Below are 26,807 nucleotides of genomic sequence, written 5' to 3' on the forward strand. Positions count from 1 at the left end.
TCCTTGTTAATTTTCTGTCTCATTGATCTAATATTGACAGTGGAGTGTTAAAGTCTCCCACTGTTACTATATGGGAGTCTAAGTCTCTTTGTAGGTCATTAAGAACTTGCTTTATGTATCTGAGTGCTCCTGTATTGGGTGCATATATATTTAGGATAGTTAGCTCTTCTTGTTGCATTGATCTTTTCAACATTATGTAATGCCCTTGTCTCTTTTGATCTTTATTCCTTTAATGTCTATTTTGTCAGAGACTAGGAATGTAACTCCTGCTTTTTGTTACTCTCCATTTGCTTGGTAAATTTTCCTCCATCCTTTTATTTTAAGCCTATGTCTGTCCTTGCATGTGAGATGGGTTTCCTGAATACAGTACACCAATGGGTTTTGACATTTTATCTAATTTGCCAGTCTGTGTCTTTTGATTGGATTATTTAGCCCATTTACAGTTAAGGTTAGTATTGTTATGTGTGAATTTAATCCTGCCATTTTGATGCTAGCTGGTTGTTTTGCCCAGTAGTCGATGCAGTTTCTTCATTGTGTTGATGGTAATTTGGTACGTTTTTGGAGTGGCTGGTACTGGTTGTTACTTTCTATGTTTAGTGCTTCTTTCAGGAGCTCTTGTAAGGCAGGCCTGTTGGTGATGAAATCGCTGAGCAATTGCTTGTTCTTAAAGGATTTTATTTCATTTCTCCTTCACTCATGAAGCTTAGTTTAGCTGGATATGAAATTCTAGGTTGATAGTTCTTTTCTTTAAGGATGTTGAATATTGGCCCCACTCTCTTCTGGCTTGTAGGGTTTCTGCTAAGAGATCTGCTGTGAGTCTGATGGACTTCCCTTTGTGGGTAACCTGACCTTTCTCTCTGGCTGCCCTTAGCATTTTTACCTTCATTTCAACCCTGGTGAATCTGACGATTAAGTGCCTTGGGGCTGCTTTTCTTGAGGAATATCTTTATGGTATTCTCTGTATTTCCTGGACTTGAATATTGGCCTGCCTTGCTAGGTTGGGGAAGTCCTCTTGGAGAATATCCTGAAGAGTGTTTCCCAGGTTGGATTCATTCTCTCTGTCACATTCAGGTACACCTATCGAAGTGTTAGGTCAGGTCTTTTCACATAATCCCATATTTCTTGGAAGCTTTGTTCATTTCTTTTCACTCTTTTTTCTCTAATCTTGCCTTCGTTTTATTTCATTAAGTTAATCTTCAATCTCTGATATCCTTTCTTCTGCTTGGTCAATTCAGCTATTGAAACTTGTGTATGCTTTGTGAAGTTCTCTTGTGTTTTTCAGATTCATCAGGTCATTTATATTCTTCTCTAAACTGTTTATTCTCATTAGCATTTCGTCTAACCTTTTTTCAAGATTCTTAGTTTCTTTGCATTGGGTTAGAACATGTCCTTTTAGCTCAGAGAAGTTTGTTATTACCCACCTTCTGAAGACTGTTTTTGCCAATTCATCAGACTCATTCTCCATCCAGCTTTGTTCCCTTCCTGGTGTGGAGTTGTGATCCCTTGGAGGAGGAGAGGCATTCTGGTTTTTGGTGCTTTCATCCTTTTTGCTCTGGTTTCTTCCCATCTTTGTGGATTTATCTATCTGTGGTCTTTGTTGTTGGTGACTTTTTGATGGGGTCTCTGAGTGGACACCCTTTTTGTTGATGTTGAAGTTATTTCTTTCTGTTTTTTAGTTTTCCTTCTAACAGGCCATTCTGCTATAGGCCTGCTGGCGATCCACTCCAGACCCTGCCTGCCTGGAGATCACCCACAGAGGCTTCAGAACAGCAAAGGTTGCTGCTAGTTTCTTATTCTGTTATCTTCATCCCAGAAGGGTACTCGCCAGATGTCAGCCTGAGGTCTCCTTTACGAGGTATCTCTTTGGATATATGGGGGTCAGGGAGCTGCTTGAGGAGACAGTCTGTCCCTTATAGGAGCTCAAGTGCTAAGCTGGGAGCTCCGTTGTTCCATTCAGAGCTTCTGGGCAGGTATGTTTAAGTCTGCTGCAGCGTAACTCATAAATGCCCTTTCCCCCAGGTACTCTGTCCTGGGAAGGTGGGGCTTCATTTATAAGTTACTGACGTGCTGCTGCCTTTTTTCAGAGATGCCCCGCCCAGCATGTTGGTAGTTTAGCCACAGTGTGCCACAGAGGCATTACTGAGCTGTTGTGGGCTCTGCCCAGCTGCTGTGTGAACGTCCTGTTGCCTCGATAATGGTGATCTGCCTCAGTAAAGACTGATTGCCTTGGTAATGGCAGACTACCTCAGTAATGGCTAACTGCCTCAGTAGTGCTGGACTTCCTCAGTAGTGGCAGACTGTCTTGGTAATGGCTGATGCCCTTCCCCCCACCAAGCTGGACTGTCCCGGATCCAGCTGCGCTTGCTGCGAAACTCTCAATCCAGAGCGTTTCAGATTGCTGGTCTTTGTGGGGGGTGGGACCCGCTGGGCCAGATCACCTGGCTCCCTGTTTCGGCCTCCCTTTTTTTTGCAGTTGAATGGGCGGCTCTGTATCCCAGGCATTCCAAGCACCTGTTGAAACGGCTACCCAGATTTGTGCGAGTCTTTGTGCAGAGACCCGCAGCGCCAGATGAAACAGTCATGCTGGAAACTCGTGGAGCTTTTCAGCCTGGGAATCTCCTGGTCTGTGGGCAGTAAAAACTCGTTTGGAAATGCAGCAATCACTCACGGTCTGTGCTCTTCTCACTGGGAACTGCACTCCAGAGCTGTTCTTGTTCAGCCATCTTGGATCTCCTCTCTCTAATATCAACTCTTTTAATCACCTATGAAGTCATCCCCATTTTACAGATGAATAAAGTGAGGCCTGAAGAAGTTAGGTAACTTGCCAAAGTTCTCACAGCTGGCAAATAGAAGGGACAGGATTCAAACCCCAAAAAGAATGGCTTAGAGTCCATGCTTTCTTAACCATAATAATATAAAGCTTCTTAACAATAGTAATAACTATTCTTCTGCTTCCCTAATATGTCTTTTTTTCAAGGTTCTAAAGGAAGGTCAATCATGAAATGCCAAAACTCTGAGAAATCCTAGCTTTCAAGTTATACAGGGGAAGGGAGTATCTAGCACAATACAGTAAGGATGTCACAGGACAGACTGTTACCCATATGAACAGGGGTGAGAAAGGACAAATAAACATGCACTAATGAGGTACTGCTTTTCTGGTACCAAAATGAAAGATAAAATTGAATCATAACTGCAATTAGCAAATTAAGCTAAACTTAGAATTAAGAAATTAAATGGATGTGCTGTTCTGTAGCTACAAAAATAAATTAATTTGACCCCATCTAAGCCCAGTAGAATGTGGAGAGACTAAAATTAATCTCCTAAAGATTTCCTTCCAGAATCATGCCACAAGAAAATTAGCACACTGCACCAGAAACAGATGTATTTGATTGCTTTTTAAAGACTATGGAAAGTAGTTTGAAAAGAATAAAGCAATATATGGGTCTGGAACCCTTTTGTCTAACAAAGTAATAAGTTTCATTTTGGTAAAAAGTTTGTCAACTTTGCCACTGTATAAAGCAATTGCTGTCTCTTTCTTTCATATCTGAATTTTTACAACATTGAAAAATGTTCCTTGCAAAGAAAAAAAAGGGGTTTTGCAGGCTACTGGCAATTTTCATGTATTAACTTTCTATTTGGTGTTTTCATCACATACCTGGGATCATTCATGGATCTCTCAATTAAATACCTCACAATATATTGTACAAAACTGTAGGGATGGATCTTATGTAGAGGTAACTGGCATGTAATGCAAGATAGCACATGGAACAGTGTTTGGAACAGAATTTTTCTAAAATAACATGTCAGTATAGTTTATTGGAATTTTGAAATGGTCTTAAAGATTTTTAAAAATTCCTCTGATGTTCAAAAGTTTATTTAAAAGTCTTATACCAAGAAACCATATCTAGGTATAGAAAGTTTACAAAATTCCAAAAAGTCTAGTAACCTCTCTTTTAATTTTTACTTTAAGTGATGTCAATCATTATCACAACTACCTTAGAGTCTTAGCATGAGAGTGGCCTTTATGATGTTGCTGAGTTCATTCCTATTACTATATCTGGAAGGTTCACATTAAACTCTCATAGATAAAGGGAGTTTTTCATTCTGTTATGAAAGTAGATATTACTACAATAGTCAATAAACCACTCGAGTATAAATATACTTCCTTCATTTGAAAGTATGATAAGCTATTATCTACTTTAGGCTAATACGAAAGTTATGATTCTAACATGACAGAGGAAAAAGGAAGCGGAATAATGAGGAATTTGTAGAACACAATCGGGGATAGTCAGAGTAGGACAATGTAAGCATGGTGGTGTGTGGTCATGCACAATAGCAGTGAATAGACCCAAAGAAGTGGAAGCCAGTTAGCAAATGGCTGCTTACCTAGTTACAAATGCCTTCTGACTGGGTTCCTTCATTCTATTATCTGTACCTTAAACCAGCCAATTCTGTATGCATCTAATCTTGCACAGCTTTGGCACACACAAACCTCCTAGAGCCTCTTCATCTTAAGTGGCTGAGCAAAGCAGGTCAATCCTCCATGGTTCAAACTCTCATTTCCCAGAGTCATTCTAGGCATACTGAAAACCTCTACATAGGGAGAACTCAAAAGCTTTCAGGGTCTACCAAGAATAAATACAAAATATTCTGAGTTAATCCTGCTTTTAGGCCAGAGCTGGAAATATAATTGTCTTGCTAAAATGAATTTAATATTAGACTCTAGTAGGCTTCTAGATTCTCCAACTTTTATCTTTTTAATTTCTTCAAAGAGTCTATGAGAACGTGTACTTCTGCTGCTGTTACTACTGCTACTACTACTAACAATAATAAATAGCTTACATACATGTGTAGCACTGACTATGTACTAGAGGCTACTTTAAGAACTTTACATATGTAAGACTCACGTAGTTCTCCTCAAAAATTCTATGAGGTAGGTATTATTATTATCTCTGGTTTAAAAACTTACCAAAGATCACACACAGTTAGTAAGGGGAAGTGCCAGGATTCAGACCTGGCAAGATGGTTTCAGAGTCTATGCACTTAGGCACTGTATCATATTCCTTTAAGACCAGACACCTGGATTCTGGTTCTACCTCTGACATTAATCAGCTGTGTGACATAGAGGAAGTTTTTGACTCAATTTCTGCTACATAATGAGCCAGGATCAATGATTCACTTCTAGTTATACAAGGCTGTGATGATAAAGTAGGCACTTTTTATTAACAAGCTTGACATTAATAGATGAGCCAGAAGGCTTGAGTCTTAAAAATTATATATATATTATATACATAAAGAAAGAGAAGACAGGAACTAATAATAACTAAGTTAATATTCTAAGCATTTTTACTTATTTCCTCATTTTATGTTCTATGATATAAGCATTATGACCCATATTTTACAGAGGAAAATACTGAGACTCAGAGATTAAGTAATTTATCCAAGGTCACACAGATAATCAGGATGAAGTGCCAGCATTTAAATGCAACCAAACACCAAGCACTTTCTCCTGTACCACAATTCTTCCCTCATGTTGTCTTTCCCTCCTCTCAGTAGAGATTTTAAAAGTAAACATGAAGTCTTACAAACAGCCCAAACACAATAAATTAACTTGGAGGTGGAGCTGGAGATAGGTGAGTATCAACTTAAAAGTGGTAACAGGTAGTTACCCAAACGAAAGTGGATAAATTTTTGTGCAATTTCTACAAGGTGGTCTGCTCACCATATCAAAACAATACATTTCTGAAGGAAAAGTTTGTATGACTTGAATTCATTCCTAAACAATGAAGAAATAGCATAAGAATGCCAATATATATGAGATTTCTAGATCATACACATGAGCTCTTGTATTTTGCTGCATGAAATTACTTCCTAAAAATAACTAAGAATCATTTTCACTAACACTAATGATACACAATGAAAACATAAAGTGTCTTATACATTTGCTACTTAAAGGAACTATGGCAAGTCAGAAACTACTGTGCTAACTTATTCCTCTTTTGGTTTGCAAATGGAGACATGAATTTATTCACTAATTCATCCAACAAATAATAACTGAACAGTAAGTATGTACAAGGTATTGTTTTATTAATAAATGTGTGCTAGGACACTAAAGCAAACATGCATATAAGGAGATTCCAATGCAGTGTGATTGAGTACTATGATTAAAAGATATAAAAGGGTGGTCACCACACTGTGCCCCATAAATATGTACAATTATTATGTGCCAATTTTTTAAAAAAGGTACTATTATGACTCCTATTTTACAGATGAGGAAACTGAAGCTTGGAGTAACTGGTTGTTATGATCTGAATGAAAGCTATCATCTTTATAGATTTTTGACTATACAATTCCCTCCCAGGTTCATATGTTGCAACTTAGTTACCAATGTGATAATATTAAGAGGTGAGGCCTTTTGCAGGTGATTAAGTCATGAGGACAGAGCCCTTATGAAGAGAATTAGCTCCCTTATAAAAGAAATAAAAGGGAGCTGTTTGCCTCTTCCATCATGTGAGGACACAGTAAGAGATACCATATCTGGTCAGCCTTCACCAGTCATGAAACCTGCCAGTGCCTTGACCTTGGACTTGCCAGCTTCAGAACTGTGAACAATAAATGTCTAATATTCATATATAAAAAAGATATCAAGTGTGTTATAGGAGCATGAATGTTATTTATGAAGAGTTAGAGGCGTTCTTGAAGGAACTGACATTTGAGAGAAGGCTACAGAATATGATGTGTTTAGAAAACTGCAAACATTAGAATTCAGAGTATACAGAAGTCTTTTGTTTTTGCTTCTGTTTATCTGCTAACAGGTTGATTTTATCATATTAGTGAACTTTTAAAGTAACAGTATTCAGAAACTATTCAAAAATTTTTCTTAAAAATAGAAAAAATACAGCTGGGTAAATTAAAACAATGTTCATATTGATTATCTAGACATTATATTCTTGGTACATATTAACATACTTTAATTTCTTAGCACCTGAGTGGTATTTTTCTGAAAAATGTAAATTAGTTCAACCCCTGTGAAAAATAGTATGGTAAATTTTCAAAGAACTAAAAATAGAAATACCATCCATCCCAGCAATTCCATTACTGGATATCTAAACAAAGGAAAAAACAGTTTTATCAAAAAGACATCTGCACTTTTATGTTTATCGCAGCATTATTTATAATAGCAAAATCATGGAATCAACCTAAGTGTCCATCAACAGTGGACTAGATAAAGAAATTGTGCTATATATACACACCATCGAATACTATGCAGACATAAAAAAGGATGAAGGATGAAATCATGTCCTTTGTAGCAACAGGTACGCAGCTGGAGGCCATAATTCTAAGTAAATTAACACAGAAACAGAAAACTCAATACTGTATGTTCTCACATAGAAGTGGGAGTTAAACAATGGGAACACATGGACAGAAACATGAAAACAAATAACACTGGGGACTCCAAAAGAAGAAAGGAAAGTAGGGGGCAAGGCTTGAAAAACTACTACTGGGTACTATGTTCACTGTTTGTGTGATGGGTTCAATAGAAGCTCAAACCCTAGCCATATACCCATGTAAGAAACCTGCACATGTACCCCCTGAATCTAGAATTTAAAAAATGAAGTTGAGGCTTTTATCACCAAAAAATTATATTAAACAATGAAATTAAGATCATATTGGAAAATACACAGTTTTCAGGGAAATCTTTTGTTGTATTCAACAAATAATTCTATGACCATAAAATTGGAAGAAGTTTAACAAATAATATATTTCAACACTTTCATTTTATTTTTAAGAAAACTAAGCCCTTTAACACATGTGCTCAGAATCTTACCTTAACAAAAGGATGATTATGACACAATGTCAGCTCATCTTTAAACACAGAACTGAAAACTATTGTGTCAGAGTTAAAGTAGTTGAGAGCAGCCAGGCAACCACTCACCTTAGCAAACCTCTAACCTTCTTAGTATGAAAGATATCTGTCACATTTCCTAATATAATAATTACTTAGAGAAACCACCTCCAGCAGATCTGAATGGTGCCACATTTTAAAAAATGTTAAAATCTGTGAACTACCTCTCTTTATGTACTCTATGGGTTCACCAAAGAACACTGGAGATAAGGTATTACACATAAATACAGTTGACTCATCAGTTAATCTAAATCTTTCTTCCTCTTTTAATCCAGCTCTTGTTCATTATTTTCATTATTTTTAAAAAAGGATTCTTTTAAATTTCCTGCAGATTTAGATACAAGCTTTATCATCTACAAGTGATTAATTACTAAGTAACAACTATGGGACAACAGTAAAAATAGTAAGGTTCTACAGCAATGCCAAAATCAAATATGGATATAATTGAAAAAATATAAAATGTCAATAAATAAAACATTGCCCACAAATCTTTAGTAGTCTAGTTCCCATGTTACAATTCAAGAGATAGAAATGATTTGGGGAGAAGGGCATCAGAACTTTGCTGTATAAAGTAGTACTTGAAATAGATGTGTTATAATCTTGGACTTCAGAAATTTCTCATATTTCTGGAGTATAATAGATAGAAAAGCAAAATTCTATTTGCAAAAATTTGGAAAAAGGTAGAAGTACATAACTGAATACTGCTATTCAGTTTTATACTATAAAATTTATTTAAGTTTTAACTATAGGATTTATTTAAAATAGCAAGTTCATTAATAATTCATAAAATCTGATTTATATAACTTTTCAGGAACATACATTATAAAGTGGACAACATTCAAAGACTTTCTTGAATTCTTCAAATTCAAACAGGATTTGATCTCCAAGTTTTTTTTTTTTAAAAACTGCGAGACTTGAAAAGAACTAATACATCTATGTTTAAGTGAGAATTTAAACACGAGGGAAAACAAAACTCAGAATCACTTCTAAATAGACAAGAATTTAAAAGGATATACAAATGATTAATAGTAGTTACCCCTGGGGATGGAGTAGGGACTTTACTTACTTTTCGTTTTATACATGTCCATATTGTTTTCTTTTATAAGAAATATGTGTTACTTTTGTCAATTGTAAATACTTCCTTAAAATTCTCAGTATTCCTTTTATATAAGCAAATAAACACAAAAGCATTCTTTTATATCATGTCATGGTGATCCTTTACCAAGCATTCATTAGAATCCTATAGATAACACTATTAATATTGTGTACTTAAAAATCTATAAAGATGATAACTCTTAAGTGTTCCTACTATAATTCTTAAAAAGAGTGCATAGAATTAACTATGGATTTGAAAAATATGCCGATGTCTGGATCCCACTGTAGAATACTGAATTAGAAAAGCTTAGAAATTACTAAACTAGAGGACCCTTTCAGGTTCTTTCCAATCCTGAGACTGTATTGCTTATAAATATTTTGCACACCTTCAGAGTACAAGCACCACAAGCTACACAAAATAAAAGCATAATCTCATCTTTATGAGATTATGAGAGACGTGAAAGTCCCATTCCCTAGCACCCTAATTACTGACCTAGAGAAACTTCCAGGAAATTAACTGAAGATTAAAACATATATATATACATACACGGACAAGGTCTGAGTGCAGTGGCATGATCATAGCTCTCTGCAGCTTCCAACTCCTGGGCTTAAGTGATCCTCCCATCTCAGCCTTCCAAGTAGCTGGGACTACTTCTCTTTTGTTGTTAATTTAATTTAATTTAATTTTACAGAGACAGGGTCTTGCTATGTTGCCTAAGCTCAAGTGATCCTCCCACCTTGGCATCCCAAAGGGCTTGGGTTACAGGTATGTGCCCCCATGTCCAGCCAAACAAACTTTTTTTTCTTATAGTTATTTGGACACAAAATTCATCCTATTTTGCTACTACTAAGCTAAGAATTTGAATCTGAATCGAAGGTAAGCACCAATTCTTGAAGAAGTGATAGGGAGGCAGTGTGGGGGAAAGGCATTGTTGTATATTATTATATTGGCTATCAACTTAAAACAATAAGAATTGGCATTTTTCAGTGAGTCAGGTAAGTGTTAGCATATTCCCTAGCATGGCACTTCATCTGTATCAGTAGTTCTTGATTCTATTAAACCTAATGACCCTTTGTTACACAGAAGTCTATATATATATATTCCAATTCCTCTTTTTATATCCTAAAATGGAATTCACAGGTATTTTTAAAAAGTCAGAAATAATACAATACTCTAACAGTAACATAAAAAAATGAAAGTAGTTCATAATAAAGTATGTATTTCAATAAGTACATGCTCAGGCATGATTATACTAAAGACAATTCAGTAGTCAAATGCTTACAACTAGTTACAATAGATACATTAAAATTTAAGAGAAGTCAGATAAGAAACCATTTCATGTAACAAGTGCAGAAAAATGAAATATAGCCCATTGGTTTTTAGAAATGGTTCCAAAAAATACAAAGTAGAATTAGCTCTTGATGTACAAGGTAGCTACATTTCTGAAAAATTTAGTGTTTACTGATATGTATAAAAATACTTTGTGCTTTTTATACAAATAAGTAAACTCAGTGAACATTTATAGAATTTTTCACCCCAGGTCCACAGAACATACATTTTTTTTTTAGTATCACATTATACCTATTTTGAAAGTGACCACATAATTGGAAGTAAATCACTCCTCAGCATTTGCATAGCATTTCACAGATTTAAATGAAATATTGGTTGGCTGTTTGTTATTTTCTTCCCTTATTCCTTCCTGTCTCTGCTGTTAAGCACAATTATCGGCATAAAAGAGGTTTTTAATACCTATTTTTAGATTGTATTCTAGCCTGGGCAATAGAGCAAGACTCTTGTTCTCTCTCCCCCTTTCTCTTTCTTTCTTTTTTTTCATAAAAAATAAGCTCTATTCCACTTCTTCACTGACATTCTGATCACCTCTTCTTTCTTCAAAGCCTCTCTTCCCTTAGCTTTTCTGACTCATCTCTTTGGATCTTATCTAATTCTACTCCTTAAAAAAAAAAAAAAAAATGAAAGAAAGAAAAGAAAAGAGAAAATAAAACCAACATGGCAATTCATTTTCCATAAAGTTAAAAAAAAATACTTTGTGCTTATATACAATATAGTTAGGTTACAGGCACAGATAATTATATACAGGTTTTTCTCCCCCTTCACACATATGCTCTACAGGGGACTTTCAAAAGCTACGCAGGAACCCACAATTCTTCTCTATGCAGGATGTTCTATGCTTTACATGAGGCCTTGCATCCCGGGCTGCTGCCACTAAATTACTGAGCAAACATAAATGTTCCACAAAATTCTAAAGTGTTTTCCCTAGAGGTTAGTATCACCTCGCCTGCACTGTGAACAACTGGTCTATATGAACTTTCAGTATCTGCATGTATACTTATTACAGATTCTCACCCTGGGGTAAGAGTAGGGGAAGATGATCACTGGTCCCTGATCTCAAGCTAAAGCTTCTATGATATAAGGACTACTTTTAACTGGAAAACCTTAGCACACTTCATACCCACAACTTCCAATAAAAAATTTTATCTAAAACTGTGTATTTGTTAAAAAAAACTGACAATAAATTTATGTTTACATCTATAGTAGAGAATTAAAGACAGATATACTAATTCTGTTTCCTCTATCCACCTCCCCTAAAAAAATACTCTGCCTTGAGGTTTCTAGATAATCAGTGTTAAACTGTGAAAATATAACCATCTCTTTTATCCACACTAAAGCAAAGATACACTGATGCAAACAATACAAAAGTCATTTATATATGACATTGAAATATATTACTGTATTTTTATTTGGAAGAATGGCTTCCTAGTTAAATTTTGATTAGGCATCTATTAAAAGAAGTTTATGTTTCCTGATTAACCCAACGACTAAAGTGTATGTCTTCTGGGGTTAGGTGAGAAAAACTACTGAGTCTGAGAACTTGCTAAGTGCTTGAAAGAAAGTGACTGGAGTATTTTGATACATTTCACTTGTTGGGATTTGGATATATAACTTACTTTTAATACTGAAAAACTTCCATACTTTCATATAGATTTTATATTAAATTAGCATAATTTGAAGAAATGTCATAATTATAGATATATCATCCCTTTAAATAAAGTTGGTGAAGCCTTCACTTTACCTAAAAGGATTCATAGCTTAGAGAAAAATCATAACATTCCTTTGAACATAAAAACTCTTATGAGTTAAAATGCCATTTAAAAATTAATAAATAAATAAATGAATAGTTATTCAATTTCAACACATTATGAAAGATTCTTAAAATATTTATTGAAATGTTATAGTAGGTAGCTAGTCAGGTATAAGCAGGGCAGGAGAGGCCTCCCTGCAACACACACCAGGAGGGCTGGGTGACCATCAGTTGATGGTCAGGTGGTTGTTAACCATTTCGCTAAAGTAATAATCGGTCACAGCTGGCGCCAGGGAAAGGCAGTCTCCTAATAGATAGAAAACACCTGAAACTGATGAGCAGGCTTCCCAATGAGATCCCACAAGTACGCCATCATATAAAAACCCCTAGTCAAGAAGTCAAGCTGCACGCTTGTTTTCTCAAGTCTCCTACCTGGCCCTTTTTTAAGTTGTACTTTCCTTCCTTTCCTTCCTGTTCTAAATCTTTTAAAAAAGCTTTCGCTCCTGTTCTGGGGGAAAAAAATGGCTATTTCAATATCCACTGAAATAGTAATTAGCCTCCATTGGTGAAATGACTCTGTTAACATATTTAGCTTATTTTCCCACTTTGAATTTCACTAACCAATAATGCCTAAAAGAAATCAATATTCCATTAAAAAAATAGTCTTAATAGGGTTGTCTTCCTTCAAATCTAAAACTGGTAAGAAAAACTGCCTTATCCATGTACAGGAATCACTTTGTGTTGCTTAAAAATATTCAAAGTTTTGTGCAAAACATTCATTTTTCAGTATTCTGATTTCTATTTTATAAGTAAACTTTGAGAAGATGTTGAACTTGCAAATTTGTATACTTTTTGGGGTGAAATTCACTTTTGAATCAGTTTTAAAGCAACTGAACGTATACACCAGCTCTAACAGGCTTTACGATTCCTATAAATAATGGGCCCTATTAAATAACCTCAGAACAAAAGTTGTATTTTCTACTCTTAAACAGAATTCTGGTGGTGATAACAAATAATTTCTACACATTAAAGAATATGTGATATGAAAAACTCTTCATCTAATATAAAGTTCCAATGTGTAATACAAAGCTTTGCGCTTACCTGGTAGTAGGCCGTTTTTGTAGGGCTTTATCCAGGATAAGAGACGGAGCGCTCCTCCTCCTTTCTGCTAGTGTTTTCATTTTCTGTTGATGAAACAAACCAAAATGAAGACCACATGGCCTGTAAAGCAAGACAATTTAGATTTTTTTTCATTCCAATTTAACAAGTTTTGTATCGCCTATTTTTGTGTATCAGGGAGCCTACAATTTCATTACAGAGATAAAACTATAACATCTAAGTTAGGATAGTGAAAAAAAAACAGGACAATAAGAGTCAAAAAGCGGTAAAAACAATATGTTTTTTGTGGTCAGAGAATAAAGAGGTTAAATATTTACCAGAATATTTGGGAGAAACACCATCACAACCATTATGTGTCCAGCTCTATGCTAAAGGCTGGACATAGATTATCTCATTTATATTCCAAAATGTCATCAGGTTAGATAATACTGTATTTCATAGGCAAATTTGACTTCGAGGAAAGACAAGTAGAGGGAAAAACAGTTAAAGCAAAAGCACAGAGACTAGAGTTTTACATAAATATTTACACACTTGGAAATCCCTTCTTCCAAACAGACTTTTTAAAAACTGTAACTTTAAAGAAAAAAAATCTTTTCTAGGTGGTATAAAAATATAAGAAACTGGATAATTCAGGTACTCTGTTCCAATGACCTAAAATTGCAGTAAAGGAGGTTCATTTAACTGGAAATATCCAGATAATTACTCTCTAAATTTAGTCATATATTTAATGCATCTAGATACAGCCACTAGAGGCAGATGAGTAAAATTAACCATACGGTCACAAACAGCCATGAGTGAAGTTCAGGTTGTATCATCAAAGCCATTCTTCTCACCCTTTATCTCTCTTACCCTGTATCCTCGCCAGAGGTCTTACCCACTACACTACCCCTAGGTCAGGCATGCTTGGGAATTGGATGTTGCTCCAATGGGAACCATATAAAACTAACTAGCGGCCGGGCGCGGTGGCTCACGCCGGTAATCCCAGCACTTTGGGAGGCCGAGGCGGGTGGATCACGAGATCAAGAGATTGAGACCATCCTGGTCAACATGGTGAAACCCCGTCTCTACTAAAAATACAAAAAAAATAGCTGGGTACGGTGGCGCATGCCTGTAATCCCAGTTACTCAGGAGGCTGAGACAGGAGAATTGCCGGAACCCAGGAGGCGGAGGTTGCGGTGAGCCGAGATTGCGCCATTGCACTCCAGCCTGGGTAACAAGAGCGAAACTCTGTCTCGAAAAAAAAAAACAAAAAAAAAAACTAGCTAGCTCAGTGCCGATATCCTATTATATAATTCATAAAGGAACTGCTTGCAGCTTTCTAGCATAGGAATAGTGGCACCATTCTTATCCCACAAATTCACCATGCCCCTAGAGATCTCTTCCAAATTATTGTCTGCTCTGGCCTCAGTGTTTGTCTGCTCTGGCCTCAGTGTTGCTATTCCACTCATTAATCTTTTGGCTCACATGTGGAAGCTATTGGCCCAAATCTCCTTAGCACAGCTGAGACAACAGCTGAAATAATTATGTAAAGTGACAGGAAACAAATGGGTTAAAAATTAATAAAGGACAGGAAACAAATGGGCTAAAAATAGACAATATCAAACATCTCAATCGGGAGTTATTAATCACATGTCAATTTCAGGCCAGGTTACTTATATACAAATTTTTTGCATGATGTATATTTGATGTCTTCATTCTAAGGAAATAGCCCAGAGTTGTCATCAGATTCCCAGAAAAGTCTAATCCTTTCCAACGCTGGATTTCAATAACCTAGTTTATATATTATAGCGTGCAAACCCCATCTCACTGTTTCCATTACTCACACATCTTAGGAACATAACCCTCAGGAATCTAACATCCTTAGGCTAGTGTGACTGCAGAGGTTACAAGGAGAAAGGAAAACTGGGAGATAAGCATTTGTTTTGCAAGGTACAGCAGCACTTCCTCATGTGAAGAGTCTCAACACTGAAAGACTGGATTGATTTTACAAAGAAAAGTGGCAGTTTGTTCATATCCATCAAGCTATGTTCCAGATTTTTTGCAGGGTTCTGTTTCACCTTTAGGCCTAGAATGATCCTTACTCTTTATCTTGACTCCCAATACAGGCCCAATTTACTACTTTGAACTGTTAAATGTACCCCCTCTTGTAAGCTTTATGTGAGTCCGTTACACCCTCTGTCTGCTTTGACCTTGAGGATCTGCCATTCAGGAGCTTTACATCTGCTTTCTCTAACCTTCTGACATCACTATCAGCAGATCCAAGATTCTAAACTAGATCTTCATTAGTACATACTTTCTAATTCTGAGTTCCTTGGCTTTCAGGTTTATGAAGAATTTGTAAAGCGTTCAAAAGACAGTATAAAATGATTTAAAACATGAAGAAAAAGAGCCTATGAAAAAGGATAAAATGATCCAAGATTCTTTATTTAGAAACAGTAATCATCTCAAAATTAATGCAGAGCTATAATATGAGGGAAAGAAAGCATCTTCCAAGGAAGATGAAGTGAAAAGAAATGGGGAGAAGTACAGAATGAAAATCCAGGTTGACCTTGGATAGCGGTTTGTTGAGAAATCTATAAAAGTGAACTAAATTTTGCATGCAAATTTAGAGGTTCAGAACCCCCATAAAATGGATTCCTTAGGGATTTATGAACCTTAAGTTAAGAAACTTTCTGATGTAAGGAAATATTTCTGGGAATGATAGGTGTTAAGCATGAGAACGGATAATCAAAGAAGGGTGACAAATTTTCTCTTGAAAAAGTGCTTTTGAAATGGGAGTTTTTCATGGAAATCTGTAGAAGATCATTTGTATAATAGTGAATAGACTGTATTTTCTGAGTTGTAAAATTGTCAGATGTATAAGGGGTCAAATGCTGAGTGTAGCACCTCATCCAGTTTGGTTTATATTGAAGAGAATGCAATCAAACTACCAGCAGGTAGCTTATTTTCATTTCAGGTTCTATTCGTACTCAGACTTACTCTATCATTAATGAGATATGCAATTCAACACAATTCAGACTTCTCTGGGCCTCCATTTCCTTACTCACAAAATGAGACAGTTTGGACCACATTGTCTCTTAGGTTCCTTCTATTTCTGATATTCCCACATATCAGAAATGTGTCCACCAAAGATTTACCATGCATATGCAAGGAAATAAACATTACATGAACCATACATGTAGGATTCACAGGATTCATTCTAAGTAGGTAATAAAAGGTCTTACAAACAGCCAATATAACCAAGGGCTTAACAGATTTAGATATTAATTCATGCACAATACACTGATCTCTTTCTTTTGCTCAAAAGTGTAACCAAACAAAGGGCCAATAGTAACTTCAAAACAAATTCACTGATCTTTTAAAGAATCTGTTCTCAGGCAATGAAAACTCAGATTTTCTTGTTTATAACAACAATGTGAAATACATCAAAATAGAATGAAACTATTGATTCTTTTGCAGATATACAGTAGTACAAACTTATCAGGACAGGTTGAGGTTATGCTTATCTTAGCACCAATTTCACACTTGTTTCTGTGACATGGATAACTGTAATTCTTTGCCTCACAGAAAACAATTATATGGCATATATTTTCTGTTGTACTCGATGTTTATAACTAGATGACCTCGTAAATAGTGGATACCACTGTGAAGTGGAATATTTTTAAAAGGTCATCTTTTAAAGAAATGATAAACTATACATTTAGGCAAAAAATACCCAATTAATTAATTGCATTAATCTTTTGGAAATGAGCTTCTTGATATTGTACCACTTACCTAGTGTCAAGTAGCCTCAAAAACTAAGAATTTTATGTGATCTAAGAAACAAACAAATATGAAGTAGTATCTATCTATTTCTGTATCTCCCAAATGGGAAAAAATGAGAAAGAGGATGGAAGAAGTTCTAAAATGGAATAAAGAGTAATTAAATTTTAAAAACTGTTGTCTATTTACAACTAGCCCTTTATGAGGAAGTATAACATGAATACTAGAGATAAATTATTATGTTGGTATACAAGTAATTTCTGTTTTTGCTATTACTTCCAATGGGTCTTTGACACTATGCTGTCTTCTCTGCATTTATATTCAGTATTGTAGGTCAAAAAACCTATTATGCCAAAAAGTAAATGAATAGAGGTCATAATTGAATATGAGAACCAAATGTCAGTAATTCATTTTTTCTTTCACATTTCAATAATAACAGAAAACGGCAGCAAAATAACCAATAATCTTCAGGATGCTTTCCACTTCAAGTCATTTTAAATATATGGATTAATTACTTATTCAACTCCCTGTGTTCCTAACTCACTTCATATATGATGCCTCAGTAGTAGAATTTCACATTATATTTATGTTTCTGACCCTTTCTAGAGAACGAGGGCTATATCTTCTTCCCAAATGTTCTCCCTTCCTTCAATTATTTACTGAAACTCTACTCTGTAGCAAGCATATTTTTTGCCTTCCCATATCCTGGTATAATGCCTGGTACAAACTATACATTCTATAAATGAGGGTTTTATGTGAATTAACAAACTCACTCTTTCCACCAACCCTAAATGCACCAACCCTAAATACCACCAACCCTAAATGTGCACACATGAAAACAAACAAACCTTTAAGGGGCTCTGCTGGAATGGTGTCATTAAGAAAAATATAAGAATTTACTATGGAACTAGACAGCAAGAGTATACCCATACACTTCAAACTACACCTTTTGAACAGTGTTGACACTTACCACTTTGAGCTACATAGTAAACATCTGCCTGACAATAAAGTTAATCATTTATCAACAAATAAATGATGCTGAGATAATTGGATAGCCACATATAAAAGAATAAAGTTGTACCCCTACTCAGACCATATACAAAAATTAGCTCAAAGACCTAAAAGTAAAAACTATAAGAATCTCAGAAGGAAACACACGCATAATCTTGTCATCTTGGGTGAGGCAGTGGATTCTTCTTAATAGATATGACACCAAAAGTACAAGCAACAAAAGAAAAAAATCTAGACATTGTCAAGATTTAAAATTTCCATGCTTCAAAAGACCTCATTAAGAAAGTGAAAAGACAACCCACAGAATGGGAAAACTTGTTTTCAAATCATGTATCTGACAAGTGATTTGTATCTATTATAAAAAAATTACAACTCAATAATCAAGGTAAATTGCCCAACTAAAATGGGCAAAGGATATGCATATAGTCTTCCAAAGAAGATATACAAATTGCCAATAAGCATATGAAAAAATGTTCAACATAACTAGCCATCAGGGAACTGCCAATCAAAATTACAATTAAATACCACATCACACATATTAGGATGAGTATAACAAAAAAAGATAGATAATTACAAGTGTCGGTGAGGATTGGAGACTGGACTCTTACATACTGGTGGTGGGAATGAAAACTGGTACAGACACTTTGGAAAACAATTTGGCAGTTCTTCAAATGGTTAAACATAGAGTTACCATATGAACCTGCAATTCTGCTCCTAGGTACATATCCAAGAGAAATAAAAACATATGTCTTCAAAAAGACTTGCCCATGACTGCTCATAACAGCATTATTCATAATAGTAAAAAAGTGGCAACAACACCACGGCCAATCAACTGATGAATGGCTAAACAAAATGTGGTGTACCTATATGATGAAATATTACTTGGCAATAAAAAGAAATGAAGTACTGATACATGCCACAACATAAGTGAACCTTGAAAACATTGTGCTAATTTAAAGAAATCATTACAAAAAAACCATATAGTATGATTTCATTCATATAAACTGCCCAGAATAAGGAAATCTATAGAGACTTAAAGTAGACTTGTGCTTGCCTAGAGTTTGGGGAGACAGGAGAATTGGGAAATGATAGCTAAGGGGGTTCAGTGTTTCTTTCTGAGGCAATGAAAATATTCTAAAATTGACTGTGGTGATGAATGTACAATTCTATAGTTACACTAAAAGTCAATGAACATAACTTTAAGTGGGTGAATTGTATGGTATGCAAATTGATTTGGTTAATAACAAAGAAACCTAACTACCAAATTACTAAACCACTGGGCTCTAGCCCAGCAAACTGGTCCTTAGCCAGAAGTTATAATTTTTGTCTTATAACAATCATCTAAAGTATATGAAAATGGAAAATTATTTTTTTACCCAATACTTTTTTTTGTATAAAAAGTTTCAGTGGCTCTCCATTTGAGTTCTTCAGAGATACGAGGAATTTGCCTGCCTGCTTGTTTTAATTAATTTTTTTAAAATTCTATATTCATGTGCATGTGCATGTTTGTTACATCAGTATAAGGTGTACTGGTGAGGATTGGGCTTCTAGCATACCTATTACCCAAATAGCGAACATTATATCTGATAGGTAGTTTTTCAACCCTTGCCACCTTCCCACTCGAGTCCTCCCTTTTGAAGTCTCCAGTATTCATTATTTCCATCTTTATGTTCATTTGTATCCACTGTTAGATTCCACTTATAAGTGAGAACATGTGGTATTTGATTGTCTGTTATGAGTTAGTTTACTGAGGATAATGGCCTCTAGGCTCCAATGTTGCTGCAAAGAAAATGATTTAATTCTTTTTTATGGCTGCATAGTATTCCACGGTATCTAAGTACCACATTTTACTTATCCAGTTAACTGTTGATGGGCACTTGGGTTGGCTCCATGACTTTGCTATTGTTGAGTAGCACTGTAATGAACACAGAAATGCAGGTATCTTTTTCTGTTTAGGTGTCATTATAATATAATGATTTCTTTTCCTTTGGGTAGATAACCCATAGTGGGATTGCAGGATTGAATGGTATTTCTAATTTTAGTTCTTTGAGAAATCTTCATACTGTTTCCATAGATGTTGAACTAATTTACATTCCCATCAATATTGTATAAGTGTTCCCTTTCTCCACATCCATGCCAACATCTGTTGTTTTTTGGACTTTTTAGTAACGGCCATTCTGATGGGTGCAAGATAATATCTTATTGTGGTTTTAATTAGCATTTCTCTGATTAGTGATTTTTGAGCATTTTTTCATGTGCTTTTGGTCACTTATATTTTTTTTTTTGAGAAATATCTGTTCATGTCCTTTGCCCAGTTTTTAACGGAGCTGTTTTGTTCTTTCAGTTTCTTGTAAGCTCTGGATTTACAAGTTTCTCCATTAAACTTTCTTTAATGGAGATTGTCGAGTTCTTTCAGTTTATTGTAAGCTCTGGATACTAGTCCTTTGTCAGGGGCATAATTTATGAATATTTTTTCCCATTCTATAGGTTGTCTGTTTACTCTTATTTCTTTTGTTTTGCAGAAGCTGTTTAATTAAATCCCATTTGTCTATTTGTCCAATTTTTTTTTTTTTCCTTTTTGAGATGGAGTCTCATTCGGTCGCCCAGGCTGGAGTGCAGTGGCATGATCTCAGCTCACTGCAATGTTTAGTTTCATTCTTCTGCATATGGCTAGCCAATTTTCCCAGCACAATTTATTGAATAGGATGTCCTTTCCTCATTGTTTATTTTTGTTGACTTTGTTGAAGATAAGTTGGTTGTAGGTATATGACTTTATGTCTGGGTTCTCTATTCTATTCTATATGTCTATTTTTGTACCAGGATCATGCAGTTTTAGTTGCCATAGCCCTGCATTATAATTTGAAGTCAGGCAATATGATGCCGCTGGATTTGTTCTTTTCGCTTTGGGTGGTTTTGGCTATTTGGGTTCTTTTTTTGGTTCCATATGAACTTTAGGATTTTTTTCCTAATTGTGTGAAAAATGAAATTGGTAAGTTGATAGAGATTGCATTGACTCTGTAGATTGCCTTGAAGAGTATGGTCATTTTAATGATACTGATTCTTCCAATTCATGAGCATGGGATGTTTTTCCATGTATTCCATCTACAATTTCTTTCATCAGCCTATTTTGTTAAGGGTTTTTATCAGGAAGGATGTTTGATTTTATGGAATGCCTTTTCTGTATCTATTAAGATGATAGTATGCTTTTTGTTTTTAGTTCTGTGTATGTGGTAAAACACATTTACTAATTTGTAGATACTGAACCATCATTGCATCCCTGGAATAAAACCCACTTGATCATGATAAACTATCTCCTTTATATGCTATTGGATTTGGTTTGCTAGTATTTTGTGAGGGATTTTGCATCTATGTTCATCAAGGATATTGGCCTATAGTTTTCTTTTTCTGTTTTATCCTTCTCTGATTTTGGTATCATGGAGATACTGGTTTCATAGAGTGACTTAGGAAAGAATCTCTCCTCATTGATTTTTTTAGAAATTTCAGTAAGATCTAGTACAAGTTCTTTGTACGTTTTATAAAATTCAGTTGTGAATCTGTCTGGTCCTGGGCTTTCGTTGTCATTGTTAGAAAATTTTTATTACTAATGCAATTTCATTACTCATTATTGGTCTGTTCAGGACTTCTATTTCTTGTTGGTTCCATCTTGTAGGGTTGTATATTTCCAGGAATTTATCCACCTGCTCTAGATTTTCTAGTTGATATGCATAGAGGTGTTCATAGTAGTCTGTGATGATCTTTTGTATCTCTGTGTTATCAATTGTAATGCCACCTTTATCATTTCTGCTTGTACTTATTTGAATTTTCTTTTTTTTCTTGGTTAATCTAGCCAGCAGTCTGTCATGTTTGTTTATCTTTTCAAATAACCAACGTTTTGTTTCATTGATCCTTCATGTCATTTTTTTTGGTCTCAATCTCATGTACTTCTGCTCTAATCTTTGTTATTTCTTTTTTGTGCTAGATTTGGGTTCCAACTGGTCTTATTTTTCTAGTTCCTTGAGGTGTGACATTAAGTTATAAATTTAAGATCTTTTTGATGTAGGTATTTAAAGCTATAAACTTTCCTCTTAGTTCTGTTTTTGCTGTATCCCTGAGGTTTTGACACATTGTGTCTCTATTTTCATTTGTTTTGAAATTTGTTTTTGATTTCTTAATTTCATTGTTTACCCAAAGGTCATTCAGGAGCAAGGTGTTTAGTTTCCATGTAGTGTGTGGTTATGAGAGTTCTTCTTGGTATTGATTTATAATTTTACTCCACTATAGTCTGAGAAGATACTTGATATGATTTTGATTTTTTAAAAAATTTATTGAGACTTCTTTAATGGTCAAGTATATGGTCAATAAAAGAGAATGTTCCATGCAGAGCTGAGAAAAATGTATATTCTGTGGTTGTTGGCTAGAATGTTCTGTAAATGTTTTTAGGTCCGTTTGGTCTACTGTTCAGTTTAAGTCTAGAGTTTCTTTGTTGATATTCTGCCTTGATGATCTGTCTAGTGATATCAGTGCGGTTGTTGAAGTCCCCCACTATTACTGTATTACTATCTATGTTTTCTTAGGTGTAGTCGTATTTGTTTTATGAATCTGAGTGTTACAGTGTTAGGTGCATATATATATTTAAGATAGTTAAATCTTCTTGTATTGAAAATTTCATTATATAATGCTCTTATTTGTCCTTTTTTTCACTTTTGTTGGTTTAAAGTCTATTTGATATGAGGATGGCTACTTCTGCTCCCTTTTGTTTTCCATTTTCTTGACATATCTTTTCTCACCTATTTACTTCCTGTCTATTGTGATTTGCCACCATTACTCTCCTATTCCTCCGGTGTCCTCCTTAGGTTTTTCACAGAGTAAACTCTCATTAGTTGTGTATTAAGTGAATGAATTAACATATCCTATATCTGAGATTTTAAGGTGGTAATTCAAGTGTGCCTATGTAGAAAAATGAAGTTGTAAACAGGTAACTGAAAAAAGTTTTGTTGTTTTATTTTCAACAATGCAGAAAATGCTTTTTATATAAAAACCTGTATGTAGACTCTGACTGGAATTTTAATTTCATGACAGCCAAGACATATAGTACTATTTCTGGAGCCTCTATATCACTTTGAATCTGGTCATTATTAGTTCTCACAGAGATTAAAGAAAAATAAAGCATATCAAAAGGAAGGAACAGGATGAATGATTAAAGTTGAAGGTGAACTGCAATTTTTCATGCTTCGTTTTCTTTCAGTCACTTTATGAGGAAAAAAAAAATCAAGCATTTCAGTTGAATTCAAGTGAAATGATGTTGAAGTCACTTTCAAGCATTTAAGCATAGAATTAAAAAGAGGCAACCGGGAAAGCTTTCATAGAGCTCTAAATTTTCAAAGCTAGAAAAAATAAGTCATACAATTTACAAATTAACTTATTCAAACTTGACTACTAATTCTTTTGTGGCTAGTCTGTGGAATTTAATGAGCATTAAACTATTTCTGGTCTTCCTTACATGCCTATAGCATTTACTTGTGGAGACATATCCAAGCCACTGAACAATTTATACTTCAAAGGCACTGGCTCTGTAAAGGAAAAAGAGAATTACTTTTAACCTTGCACCTTGCTTCTGGGTCTTACTGTAACAACAAGGTTTTGACCACTAGGTAAGCTGAAGCTTCCTGCTATTGTCAGTTTGGTCTGTGATAAGTATGATCTTCTATTTACCTATAAATCATCCCAACCAGACCAGTTGAAACATTTAAATAAAATAAATGTAATCACAGTACAGACTACTGTAAATGAATATAAGTTCCTTTCTGAAGTTAAGAAAGAAATGATTTTACTTTTCAGCTCCTTCCTATTTCCACAGGACTATTACCACTTTGAAACACAACAATAAATGTGATAATCTATGTAATGCAGAAGAATGGGCACTAGACTAGGAGACATTGGACCTTAATTATGGACCTTAGTCCTACCAATTAATTTCTTAGATTTTCTCTAAAATGGACATAATACCTGCCCTACTCACCACAAATAATATATATATACACACACATACATATATATATATACATATATACACACATATATACATATATATGAAAGTCTTCTGAAATGAAAAGCACTATGATAATGTAACAGATACACAATAAACTTTAAAGTGCTTAAGTGCTGTACATAAATAAATATAAAGATATTAGAATTTCCCTTATAAATTATTCTTTGTTTCTTTGCCTCCATTCCCACATATGCAGGATTCTGGAGCATCGCTATAGGCCTTCAAGTTGGTTGGATTTTTTTCCTTTGGCAAAGTTTCCAGTTTCAACCTTTGATCACAGTAATCTCTAAGTAGCAACCTGGAGTAGGTAGAATCAATCATCAGTTTTCTGCCTAATAGTCTCTTATAGGGCAGGGCTCCACTACATTTTTCACATAATGGTCCATACAAAATGATGTTATTTGTACAACCTTAACACACTATGACAAACAAAGGGGCACCCTGGCTCGCCAGTATCCATCCACTTGCCTGAAGGCCAAGGGGCTAAATTTGCCTGTCACATCTGCAACAGTTGGGAAGCTCTGCCTTACAGTAGCCCCTCATTGTCCTCAATGCAGAGAGGAAAAGTACTATGATCAAATCCTAAAACCATAATGGTAAAAAACAGACTATATCAAGTAAGAATAAAAAGCAGATCCATGTCTATCTAAATTCAGACACAGTGTTATCTGGTTATGGCTACTGTTAAAACTGAGGTTCAAAAGAGAGATAGAAGAGGAAATGAAAACACTCTCCTAGGTGTAAATTAGGACTCAGGTAAATAAGGAAAGCAAAAGGCCACAGAGCAGCTGCGTTTTCCAGATCTTTGATATGTGAGATGATGCGGGCACACATATGTTCCATTTTCAGAGTCCACACACAAGAGACCAGACATCCAAAAACAAGTTTTACATTTCAGTTGTGTCATGTGACAGGTGTCTGTCAAAATTAGGTCAAGGCTGCTCTCAGCACACCACTGACCTACAGTGCTGATGAGGCTATTTCTGCCATCAGTTAGATGTTTCTAACATAAACTTGTCCTAGGTAAAGAAAATAAGACTGAAACAAAATAGAAAATAAACTGGGCTGTATTGTCAGCAAGCCTCATTATTGATGGCTGACCAAAGGCAATCATCTCTGCTCCCTTTCCAGCCTCCTACATTGTGACAGAGTCTCCTTAAACAAAAGCTAAAAATCAAGCCTATCCTAGTTTGCTTCAGAAAACTGCTATAGTTGCCACTGCCAAATTGAGCATTCTGTCTGCAGGCTTTCCACACACATCAGGACCTCTAGAATCCCTGTGATCCTAAACACTTGAAGTACCAACAGAATGAGAGAGCAAACTTTTCCTTCAATGAACGTTTACTTTAAAGGTTTTTATCAAATGCTCTGAAGACATGAGGGGTATGAAGCTCCACTGAATCCTAATAAAAAAAACATTACATATTTCTTCAAAGCACTGTGCATATTATGAGTATACAAGTGTTATGTACACACATACAACTTGGATATTATATCCCTATTTTTGTGATACTTATATTTTAGTGGCAATTTAAGTTGAAATCTAGTATATTTTCAGCTACAGACACCTTCTAGGAAGGCAAGTTTTACAATTACTTATTTTTGTTAAGTTGTATATGGTCCTATAAGACATAACATGCCTTTACCTTGAAAAGAATAGCCACCAAGTCCTGGGTGGAAAAATAAGAATTGTGAAAGAATTCAGACATCTAAGTTATTGATTGGAAAGGATTTTACTTCTGTAGGTACCATCAGTTTTCTCACTTCTCCCCCATCTACTGAACATGTCCCACCTTTTGCCCTGTAGCCCTTTCACCAGATCATAACCTGAGAGAATGCTGAAGGCACAGAGGATGATAAATTGCTTCATGACAAGCTTCACTTTAGAACTAAAAGCAACAACTGTACTAACTATTTAGGTATCGGTGACTTGTGAACTTTCAGTCTATGAATTACAACTGCCAATTTTAACTTAAGGGACTCAATCTTTAAAATTGATAATTACTTTTTATACATGTATAAGAAGAATATCCTTAACTTTTTTTCATAAAACCATATTCTAGTCTATGAACTTTAGAGTCACAGAAATTCATTTTTCTTCTGCCGTGGTAAAATGCCCTATTGTATTCAAATTTTTAAGTAAGAATAACTATGAACACAAAAGTTTTTTCCCCCAGACTCAAGATTTGTGATATAAAAGTTAACTGAGTTGAGAGAGTTTTAACTGGATTTCCACATGATTTTCCATAGTGGAATCATCTGAGGCTTAGGATTCAGTGCACCCACACATAACTTTGAAATATACTCTTCTGAGTTTGTCTGGAGAATATGCCATGCTTTCCAATAGCAAGCAAGGCTGAGGTACCAGCATAGAGATCATGCCTGGCTAAAAGCCCTTGAAATACATCTGCCTGTACAAAACATCTGAAAATGTCAGACACCAAGGTATAAAAATCACCAAAGTAATTAGACCAGTGATTGTGTCATTGATTATCACTATAAGTCAATGTTTACCAAATATTTACCTAATGGCAGCAGTGAACATAAGTAGACAGAGAGGGTAGAAACAGCACTCTCCAAAGAATGTATAATCTTTTTTCAATTGAGAAAAGCCACTCGACTATACTTTTCTTAGCTGATTATGTATAATTCAAACCTACTCTACACTGTATCTTATGTTACAAACAATAACAAATGCAGCAATAGTCTCTTTGAAAAGATAAATGGACTTGGAAGAACTGGGTTCAAATTCCAGTTTTGCCAC

At 35.1% G+C, this 26,807-nt stretch overlaps 1 protein-coding gene across 3 annotated transcripts in view; it reads right to left on the bottom strand.

The window, feature by feature from the left end:
* The window catches only part of ARHGAP20 (Rho GTPase activating protein 20), a 143,963-nt gene that overhangs the window by 111,451 nt on the left and 5,705 nt on the right, over nucleotides 1–26,807 (bottom strand). For all 3 annotated transcript variants that reach the window (XM_021671115.2, XM_021671116.2, XM_021671117.2), the window contains exon 2: nucleotides 13,204–13,286. In XM_021671115.2, coding sequence (XP_021526790.2) covers nucleotides 13,204–13,286 — 83 coding nt within the window. The remainder of the gene's footprint in view (nucleotides 1–13,203; nucleotides 13,287–26,807) is intronic.

This window comes from Aotus nancymaae, unplaced genomic scaffold (genome assembly GCF_030222135.1).
Source record: "Aotus nancymaae isolate 86718 unplaced genomic scaffold, 86718_ANA_hifiasm-v0.15.2.pri h1tg000012l, whole genome shotgun sequence".
NCBI lineage: Eukaryota > Metazoa > Chordata > Mammalia > Primates > Aotidae > Aotus > Aotus nancymaae.